The sequence below is a fragment of the Poecilia reticulata genome, linkage group LG9, assembly GCF_000633615.1.
Source record: "Poecilia reticulata strain Guanapo linkage group LG9, Guppy_female_1.0+MT, whole genome shotgun sequence".
Classification (NCBI taxonomy): domain Eukaryota; kingdom Metazoa; phylum Chordata; class Actinopteri; order Cyprinodontiformes; family Poeciliidae; genus Poecilia; species Poecilia reticulata.
The window spans coordinates 821,325-832,456 of record NC_024339.1 but is presented as its reverse complement, the minus strand read 5'-3'; the positions used below and the strand labels follow the sequence as shown (position 1 = coordinate 832,456).

Sequence of the window (11,132 nt, the reverse complement as noted above, 5' to 3'; positions counted from 1 at the left end):
ATTGTAGAGTTTATTTCCTTTTTTATTTATAGATTTTGGTCGTTGTGAAATTCTTTTGTAAAGAACAAAATTTCCTTGAAATTTGGTATTTAGTTCATCCTCAATAATGCAAGAGKGAACTTACATTATTATGYCATTATCATTATATAGTTGATAATGATCTCAAAACCACAATGGTATTGTTTATCTCAATAATTTCTGGGGCAATTTATCATCCAGCAAAATTTACTAGAGTGACAGCCATCCTATCTACTAAATACACCAGCTTTGGATCATATATGTTTTGTTTTGTCTTGTTTTAGGGTTCTTTTGACAACAAAATAGAAAAACTGATCAAATACATTCTAAGAAGGATATTTTCTGCCCCAACTTGTATTCAGTAGTCAGCTGATTGGTAGTAAACCAGCAAAATAATACTGTTTTCAGTTTGTTATTATTATTTATTATCCAAAGCTGGGCAAAAAAATGTAAGGATTGGAACATTGCATAACAACATGCTTTAGAAGATACCAGGGAAGGCTGTAAAGCCTAACTGAKGCCCAAAAAACAGATCTACGTCCAATGATAGGTTCTACATGAGTTCTTATAGATAAATACTGAGAATCCTCTAACTGGTTGCCATCCTGGCAAGCCTGGACACAAATTACCTGTGCTCATTCCTCAATGAARTTCACCTGATATGTGACCTGATTGCCATTGTCCCATGCATACAGAAGCTTATCCTTTGGGTTGTAGTCGATCTGGGTGGTGAAGGAGTACTCGTTGGTGAATGGCAAACGTGGGATTGCCTCCGTATTTGTGTGGGTGTCATAAGCATAGTTCACCTCAGCTTCTTTCTGGTTGTACACATCGACAGCGTACAGAACACCGCAGATGATGAAGCAGTTTCCATAAGAGTTCCGCTTGAGGCCTGTTCGGTAGGTYGTTTCCTTTTTCAGGGACAGGTCTCCGGGRTCCAGTTTACTGATCACAATCAACTCTTGCTGGTTGTAGTCATAGTCCAGAGATGGGTAGATTACCCACAGGCCACTTTCGTCAACCGCAAAGTCGATATCCGAGTGCCCCCTCCACTTCCAGCGGTTGGTGTCCTCGTAGACAACATCATGCAGCAGAGTCCACGCTGCCATGTATCGCATCCTCAGATCATACTTAATGATGTTCTTAGTGAAGGCCCTGTTGTAGTAGAAAGCTCCGTTATAAACCACATGGCCAGTCCCRATCCAGTTATAGGGCAGTTTGTAAAGATTACTCCAACGCCCTAGAACAAATGACAGGACAGGRTTAGCTTTTACTCATTCATTACAACACTCAAGCCTCATTTGCCAATGAACACATTCTGCTTTAACATCGTATCATCACTGATGCAATATGCCTGCGTGACAACMAATAATGTCAATGTTTATGTTATCCCATGACTGGGATACTGTGATCCAAGAAAAACCAGGCTGTACTTTGGCCTTTTGAGAGAATATTTCTTATCCRCTCTTTAGTCATCTTCCCAGCCCCAGGCATACTCCCTCCCTTATCGTAATGCATCTCCTGAGGCTGCATGGCCTGCGCTCAGCTATGAACACTTGATCCAAAAGTCTTATCTGCCAACAAAAACACACACTACCAGTCAAACATCTGCACATCAAATAAAAAGACTATCTTCAAACAGGTGGCAAGTAAAGATCTTCACAGATACTTTATTGAACGTCTAACTCTAACCAAACTGCTCTAAAGTTCATTTAACATCTGCAGCTACATCATGMATTCTGATGGCTTATTGAGAAAAGAGGCTTCCTCCTCTGGTTCTGCTTCTGGACATAAAAGGTCTCTACAGGTAAAGGCACTGATGTTCCCCAACAAGTTAACACATTTGTGTTCAGTTTAGATAAAAGACAGAAGACAGAGATGTTGATAGAGTTGTTATTTTATCCATGCTAGCTCCCATAAATGGAGCCATCAAATTAAAGGCCACTCTTTATGGCTGTTKCTTGGCTTCCAACATTTTCTTTAGGGAGTTACATCTGCCAAAAAAAATACAATCTGACTGTGTGAATTTATTCCCTCTGTTTGACTGAATCTGAACAAATCAGGCCTGTTTATGGTGGATCAAAGTTCGAAGACAATTTAACTCCATAATATATTTGAGAAGTGYTGAAACTTGTTAACACCTGAATCAGTGAAAAAAAAAAGTTTTGCAAAACATAGAGAGGTCTTGATCTCAGCTATTGAAACTGAGAACAATAACATGAAATACAATTTCTACAGGTCTAAAGCCAGTCATGCAATAAAACAGACAGTTTAGTCAGTTGTTCATTACTACAAAGGAAATAACAGCCACACAGACAATACTGGATAAGAGATGCATTATGCTTTACTTTACTTACTGTGAGTTGCAAACATGAAGCTTCCCTTGCTAAGCTGATTTTTTTCACAGTACCAGACTGTATGTGCACAGGCTTAGCGTAACAGTGATCGTGTTTATGTAGGATTTCCCCCCTGAACTAACACACTTTGTACTATAGGTGTCACTTTCTAATCACATCCTATTTCCCATTCTAACCCTCCAATCTCAGGAAGTCCGATGTAGATAAACTGAAGCCTGTGAAGAACAAAAACAATGTGCAGCAGAACCCCTCCACCCCCACTCTTAACCCCACTCTCTCTGGCCCTGCCCCTGAGGCCAACCGGCTCTCTTAATCCTCTTCTGCTGGATTTAGTTCAAAAAGAAAGGCTAAAGCACATGTCAAGGAACAGCAGGAAGCACCGCTACTCACAGAGATACCTAGTCATCCGCACACAGCTGTGAGCTCACCACACCACAGGATGCCTCACATGTAAGTGCATTTAGTAAACCCAATGTCTAAACATATCTAAATCAACAAGTCAAGTCCAACATTTGCAGATCTTCTCCACACTTTTAGAAACTCTGCAGTTCATTCAGACATAGGAAGAGTAAGCTTYCTCATCTGTGTACTCATGTTGCAAATCGGTGTCTGTTCAAACTTTTATTAAGTCAAACAGAAATTAGAGCAAATACTACATGTTTTTCTAAACCAAAGCTTTGGAAAAAATACTGTGTGGAAGGTAAAGACAAAAGTGTTGGGAATGTGTGTGTCCCATTAGGTCTGGCGTTAAGGACTTGATGAAAAAGATCTCCATGTCAGCAGTCAAACATGGTGGATGTAATGTGATGTCCTTGGTCCTGTTCCATGTCTTGAAATGGCAAAGCTGGTTGTCACTGATGGACCATGAATTCTACTCTGTACCAGAAGATACTGAAGGACAACTTATGTCCATCCATTCTTGACCTGAGTTATGAGCAGGAYATTGCTCCAAAGCACACCAGCAAGCCCACCACTGCAAGACTCTTTAAAAAGGATTTTGCAATGCCCTGGTGGTTAAATCTAGATAAGATASTTTGAAATTATCTTAAGCTGGCYATTCTTTAAAAGCCCTTCAGTCTTGTTGCATGACAATATATGCCAAAACACCAGAAATCTGTTTGGGATTTTTCATCTTCCATGTCACTGTATATTACCAGTGTTACCAGGGTAAMATAYATAAAGAGTAGTCATTTATGCATGTTATGCTTTCCTGATTGGTCAACAATATTGTGAATCACAGTCCACTTGTTCAGTCTTTGGGTAAGTTGTGCAAAAATAACTATCTTACAAATACATAGCTATTGAAATGAATTGATAGAATGTAGCAACATCAGCTACTGAAATACCTAAACTTTAATCTTCCCACAAACCCAAATGTCTGGAATAARACAGAAACAAAGCTTCAARTCCAAACACAGGGCTGAACTATATTTTGTAGAGGATAACTGCATTTTCTCAAAAACACCAGAATGGTGTGTACCTTGTTTGAAGTTGTCCAGGTTACGGAACTCCACCAGGTTGTTGCCATAGTAGTAATTAGTCACGTAGATTTTGGAGTCCTTAGCCAAAGGATCCTTCATCCAGGCTCCCTCATTGCGCCCATAGCTGTGTTGTTTCTCCGGTTGCTCAATGGATGCCAGAGTTCCTTCACAGTTGAGGATCTTCCCTGGAAGTAACAAGCAGAAAATTCAACCTGCATGTCTGGGAAAGAATGATTCGCATTAACAGGAGCTTAAATTGATTCCACGCTTCTACATGTCTTGGCAGCTCAGGACTGCACGATGTTCTGCTGCTCAGTTGGGCGGCCTCACTGTCGTGACAGAATGCAGCAAAATACTGATCTTATCACAGCACAGAGTTCAACACATACCTTCTCTGTGGAGGCTGGGCCGACTGTTGTTGTTGGAGTTGTCCAGCACCAGCACAATAGTAGGAGCTGGTCTTTCAGACCGGGGCGTGCTTTGGGTAGTGGTAGTAGTGGGCTCTGAGGTGGTGGACATTGTGGTGGTGGTGGTAGTAGTGGTGGTGGTGGTAGTGGTAGCAATGGGAGCTGTAGTGGGGTCAAAGGTCTCAGCCACAGTTCCCTCAACAGGCTCTAGGATAGTTTCAGTCCCTCCATCCTCAGGCTCATTTTCTGWTAGGTGATGGACCGGGTGTGTTTTCACAGAGTGGTCTGAGGTGAAGGAGAAGACGATAAGGGGAATCAGAATAAGAGAGACAATACCAGGAGGATGACTGCTGTTAGAACGGGTAAACACTGCTTTCTTCTTCTCATTGAGCCATTATGACCAAAGCATCAAGGTCATCATGGCAACAGAGGTTTTTGCTTTATTATCAATGTTAACATTTATGAGTGTACTTGTAAGCGTACTTATTCCCTCTCAGCRGAGGTCGACTGATACGTCAGCCAGAAAATGTTTTGTGTCAATATTTGTGTTCATTTCTTGTGTTGACATCGGCCAATGCGTGCATTTGTTTTTCAGTTCATTAGTGCAGCAGCTATGCCTTGAGGTCACATGACCTCATAGATTGCTTCTCCATCCAGGCAGAGAACAGCTGGCAATGTTGTAAGACTGAGAGCCGACAACAACCAGAGTAAGTTTTAACATTTTAATACGTATTTAGCTCTCTGCTATAGCTGTATCTTTGAAAGTCTTAGTCTCACTGTGAGTGGTGGAACAGTGGTGTTAAATGTTCTATGTTGTTTGTTATCCATTGTTAGTATGTTTTCCTTGTTTTGTTAAGTGTTTCCTTTTTGTTTAAATTGAGGTTTTTAACATTTGTTGTCATTGTGTCATTTTTATCATATAAATGGAGGAAGAAAAATAAATATCAGCTTCAAGAATCGGCCAGAAAGAATCRYTGGGGATCGATGTCAACATCATCAGTATCGGCACCATCCTTAAAAAAGCCTRTCAGTCGATTWCTGCCTCTTAGTTACCAAGTGTGCAACTGAAAAGTATCTGCTTCTAAGGGCCGCTGCACCACAGGAAGACATTTGATATATGAAGTTTTTTCTAAAGCAAGAAATYGAGGACCAACCTTTTAGATATAGCAACCATCTATGAAGTGGTGGATCTTTAATCTGCACRCATTTGGAAACGTTCATATGCAAAATATTAAATACCTCAAATGGTCAGTAAGCAATTGTATAAATCCCAGGTCAGAATGGCAAAAAAAAAAAGAAAAAAGAGACTTGTTGAGGAGAAGAGCAGAAGGTGTGGAACAGAACAGCCAGATGGGAAACAACTGAAGATATCAAATTAAAAACACAGCATTATTACTATTTGTCATCATTAAAACGTATCTCACCAAGCAAAAAGGGCAACAAAATTTGGTTACAAACAATAAAACTGTAAGAGTGGAAATAAAGTAGAAAAAAGCCTTTGACTGTCTAAATGTCGACTGAGGTTTAAGATTAATTTTACTAAAAGCTTTTAAGAACCGAGAAGTTCTCAAGTAAGAACTGTTGAAATGTTTTATCAGTCGATTCCGGTCTCAATTGCTATTTCTCTTGCTAAAAAGTTGACAGTCTGATCGTAGGGCAACCTTCCACTGGTCCTGAAACTGTTGCATTCCAAGCTGGCTGACAGATGTGTGGGGAAAGTCTTCCTGACACGCATGCTGACACCACATGGACCTGAGGACAGCGAGAAGAAGCTGCTTCTGGAAAGATTTCAAGCAATTAAGCTTTCTTGGTATCAGCAGGTCCTTCATAGAGGTTTGGATTGTTCCAGAGATTAGAGGCAGCAGGGCCACAGCAGAAATAAACATGTTTTATGGCTTTAGTTAAACCTGATCTSTTTAAACTGTATTGAGGTCTGACGGTCACCGATTCACTTGGACGTGTTGCACAGAGAAAGCAAAGTGTCCTCAGCAGCAGAATGCTTTGAGGTTATATAACAGATAATATTTAATTGTTGATTGATGGGACAGATATCTGTGCTCAATAAARCACACACAAGGGACATAAAAAAAAAATGCCGCGTTAGAACAGATCAAACACTCTTAAATGAAGCTTGATATTATAATAAGGTACAGTAAGCATTTATAATTGAGTCATTTTTTGCACGATTTATACCACATGTAAAACATTCTAGTTGCATGACAATACTGAATTATAAAAGTAGATGATAGGAGTGATATTGTCTCAGAAACCACACGATGTGCTGTTTGAACGCCSACTTCAAAAGAGARTYGCTAAACAGAAAAGAAATAAAGGTTTTTCATTTTGGTCTCTTTTGTTTAAGACAGATTCCTGTATTGTCACCAAAGGATTTTGGGGGTGTGATATGTCAGGCCTGCATTATATAAGGTCAACATGTAGAGTGCTTATAAAAAAATATTCATCCTTGGAATGTTTTACCCTGTTATTTATTTTACAAATCAATCGGGATCAATAAAATTAGCCATTTTACAAAACAAATCTTCAAAGTGAATACTGATTTCTACAAAATGACAATTTTCCCTTTTTTTCCATAAAGTAAGTGATTTTATAATTTGGTACCCCATTTAAAATGACTGGCCTAATTCAACACAGGTCCAGCCAATAGATAGTTTCTCAGTGAGTTGAATGGAGATCAGAGTTTAGATTTGTTACCCAACCTGAACCCGACCCAAGAATAGGGCCGGGTCAAAATTATTGATCTGGGATTTTCTATTCGTTTCTTTCTGTAACATTGGGGGCGGGGGGGGTTGGATTCCATAAGAAGCTGCAGTCTGACATGTTTGTTCTGTGCTGACAGACATTAAAAATGAAGAGAGAATTTTCTATAACAAGATGATATTTGGCTATAAACACTTCTCAGTTTTTCATGTTTTTATGTTCATGAAGTCATTTTGTTTTAAATGTTAGTTTAGAAACGTCCCTCTCCTTTCATTTCCTATAGACGTTGTGCGATGAGGYGACAGTCGCTTGTCCTCATTCAGCTGAGCGACCGCCATAATTAAAAAGCAAATAAATAAAAAGTTAAAAATGTTCAACTTTGCTTCTGACTGCAGTCACAGAGAACTTTCACCTTTCTCTGTCGTTTGTCGCTCACTGTGTCAAACCGATAACGGTGTGAACTACACAACCATCCACAGGAGAAAGGCTTTTGATTAATCTATATTATGTAATATTAACRCTTTAACATCTTCAGATTAACTACATGCATTAACAAGTTAACATTGACAGGCCTATTATATATAGGCAGACAGGGACACAGGAAAGGTGACCTTTCTCCTTCCTTTTAAAAAGGTGTCACTCCCTGCCCCCATATTTGAAATGGGATTTTTGCCCCTGACTATATGTGATGAAAGTCTGGATTTGTAACTGCCTTTTCTAGCTGATTTAAGGGTCACTGCATCCTGTTTCAGCAGAAGCAACAGGTGCAGATGTTTGACAAGGGTGGTTGGGCTCTGTCAGATTCACATACATGGCAGAACATAGCTTCTGACAGCTCTATGCTGTGAAAACGCAGCAGCCCTAATCACCCCTCTTCAGTCCTGAAGAGGATTCAGGAAACGGTTTCTCTTGGATGTGAGGGTCCTTCTGCCTCACTGAGAGGAGCAGAGCTGAGGCTTGTCATGAACATGGCAGCTCTGCATTCAGACTGTCCTCTATGGCTTCCATCTCTACTGCTRATGTAAAAAAGCTTTGATTTCCTGCTAATAGAAACCCCAAGGCCAGAGCAGATAAAGAGCTGCACAGTGTCGTTTTCTATAATCATTCCTTTCGCTTCAAATTTTTAAAAATGAGCGAAACAATGAGAGCCTTATCCTGCAGTTATTTAAAGACTGTTCTGGGAACACTCCTMCTGTCCCAGTAAATTACTGACCCTACTTGCCTGTTGCTCTCTGATTCAGAGTCATGTGGGCTCAGAGACTAATGAGTGTGGATCAGACCCAGACGACCACATTCACTGCAGATCGCTAAACATATTTACCTCACATTGACTTGCCCATCATGAATGTTGACTGGAGAGTATAMAGATTGTTTAGATCAAACTTAAAACTCGTACCTCCTCTTTGGTCATCTTGGTTGGTCTTGGAGGCCTTGTAGTATGTGATGCTCCTCACCACGCCAGGCTGCTGGCCACCCACCTTTGTTTTTGGAGTCGGGTCAGGCTTAGCCGGTTTTCCAGGCTTTATGACCTCTTTCTTGGGCTTGACTGGTTTTTCTTTGGGTGCCTTTGCGGGCGTTTTGGCAGCAGGGGTCTTTTTGTTTGCTACCTTTCCTGGAGGCTTGACTTTCTCATCATGAGTGTCCTGTGAAGACATCAGAGGGTTGTGTTTCCTAGGGAATGGTTTGATTTGTGGTGTATTTTTAAGGTGTGGGCTAACTTCTATAAAAAWATATGATAAAAAGTCTTTGTTTATGATGTAGAAAACTATTACAGGTAAAGCTAAAAAAAATTGAATATTTGAAAATGTATATTTTTTGTCATGCATTTCAGAAAAGTGAACTCATATAGGTTCTTTACACACAATGTCAAAAATGAATATTAATTTCATGACTATGGCTTGCAGAGAATGAAAACCCAACGATTTGTGTCTTAGAAAAATACAATATTACTGGTTACATTTACATTTTGAGCTTAATAGCATCTGTTACTGCGTTAACAGTGACGGCCCTAATTTTAAACATAAATCTCAAACTTATTTCTATGCACTCAGTACTTGTTTGGGGATTCTGTAGCATAAATCACTGCATCTCGTTATTCTGGCTTTTACTGAATTCAATTAATTAGAAATATAAACTGACCTAAAATAAAAAGCTCATTGCGTGTTTTCAAGGGGACATATCATGCAAAATCCACTATTTTGCATACTTTGAGAGTCTAGGAGTTTTACATTCATATTCTCTCCAGGTGCTGGATATCTTTATATTCTTATTGGACTATATTTTTCAGTCTGYYCATATTTCTCTATTCTCTATGACGTTTTCTTGGGTATGATGTCATCACATTTGCTGTGGAAAACAAGGTCACGACTTCCAGCTAATCGGGTTTGTGAAGCCGCTGTTTTTTTTCCTCACAGCCATTTTGTAGTCCAAGTTCAGTTATGTCRAAATTGCAAGTAATTGCAAGTAGTCAAAATGTTTGGTTCTGATTTGAGTTAATGCACAAGAGTCCTTACATCAGAGCCTCTTCAAACTGATTAATTTAGATTTTTCTCAGGGATGTACCCACATCAGTTTTTGGAGCACTGCTTCAGCAACCTCAGTCCCTTTTCTCTCTTCTGACACGAGGGACACAGCAAAGCRACAAGCTCCAAATAATAATGATTTACATGTTAAAAAGAAGGATTTTTAACCCTGTAAAAAAGTAAGAAAGAAAGAGAAAAAAAAACATCTGTAATTTTCAGTAAAATTCTGGCAACTTTTTATTGTATAAMTTTTATTATATAAATATGGATTTTAACATATATACATTTATATGGTAAAATTTTGGTAACCACAGCTGCTGGTATTTTAGTTAATTAGAGACTTTTGTTTTTTGCAGTGCACTTTAACATCGCAGTAAGAGTTTTGAAGTGTTTTTGGTACCGTAAATGTAAATATCTGGTTCCAACTGTAAGCACAGCCTAAGTGCATCACAGCCATTTCTAATRTATTAGTGCTGATTACTTTTTATTAAACTCGCATTTCTGTATTAAAAATGTTTTTTAATTGGTGTGATGTAACATTGTAATCTTTAATGTCATGTTTTCAGCTGCATGCAAAAAACATCATGATTTACATTAAAAAAAGGCTTGAAAAGTGTGTGTGAAATKAATCTGAGTTTTTTAAATAAATGAACTTTTTCAATATGATTCTAGTTCATTGAATATGACTGCAACTTTGCCGTTTGCTATTGTGAGATAATGTATTTGTTTTAAATATKTTTTATGTAATTTTGCCTTTATTTAAAATAAATGATTAAAATTGTGTTTTACAGTCTCTACTCTCTCATTCACACAGTGTGACATCACCTATACTCCTATAAAWAGAATTGAAATAGCTGTTGTTTGCAGTTCTTAGAGATAATTTGAAATCAGATAAAATTTACTCTGATCCTTTCAGCGGTGCCTCACTACTCTCATATGGTGTTTCAGGAAAACCAACTTACCAAGTAGTCCAGATGTTAGTTTCTAYCAGCTTCCTTGTAAATTTATTCAAGTTTGCAGAACAAGTTTGCACAACATTCATTGTTCCATTTTATGTTGTTAGTCCTAAGTGGTCCTAAGTGGAGCATATGGTCTCTATTTCTTATTGATCCTCCCAACAACAAACCCAGATGTCTCAGAGCTCTGAGAAGTTGATACTGAGTTTAGAAAAAGCTACCTTCAGCCATGTTTTATTAAAAATAAAGCTCACAGTGACCCATCAGAACACACTCACTGGGTTCTGATGACCATCAACGGTTCCTAAAGCTTCACTCGTCTCAGTGGAACTACTTCAGTACCAAATCTAGGTTTAGGGTACGGTACTGTCAAATGTTTGACAACAACAAAACTGACTTTATCCCAGATTTCTGGAATGWGTTAAAGGACTTAAATGTCAAAAATGATGTAAATTAACTAAATGTCTGATGACTGAAATGGATTTTACAAAGTACTCTGAAGCTTGTGTTTTACTCTGCGAGGGCCCTTAGATTTCAGTGATGTGGAAAACGTRTGGAATTTAATAAACAAAATAGAATCCACGATAAAATGTGGAATTTCACAGAATTTGCTGATATCAGTGAGAAGTGAAGGATATCCAGTAATATCTGTTGCTGTTACTTGGTTAGGCCG

The 11,132-nt window shown here is 38.8% G+C and overlaps 1 protein-coding gene across 1 annotated transcript in view; it reads right to left on the bottom strand.

Annotated features, from left to right (window-relative positions):
• Positions 1-11,132, bottom strand: part of LOC103469610 (olfactomedin-like 2A) — a 29,744-nt gene continuing 18,612 nt past the window's right edge. Inside the window, exons 4-8 of the mRNA XM_008417385.2 lie at positions 9,036-9,048; positions 8,378-8,821; positions 4,246-4,548; positions 3,856-4,041; positions 1-1,258 (exon numbers count right to left, since the gene is read on the bottom strand). Coding sequence (XP_008415607.1) covers positions 654-1,258; positions 3,856-4,041; positions 4,246-4,548; positions 8,378-8,821; positions 9,036-9,048 — 1,551 coding nt within the window. The 3' untranslated portion in view covers positions 1-653. The remainder of the gene's footprint in view (positions 1,259-3,855; positions 4,042-4,245; positions 4,549-8,377; positions 8,822-9,035; positions 9,049-11,132) is intronic.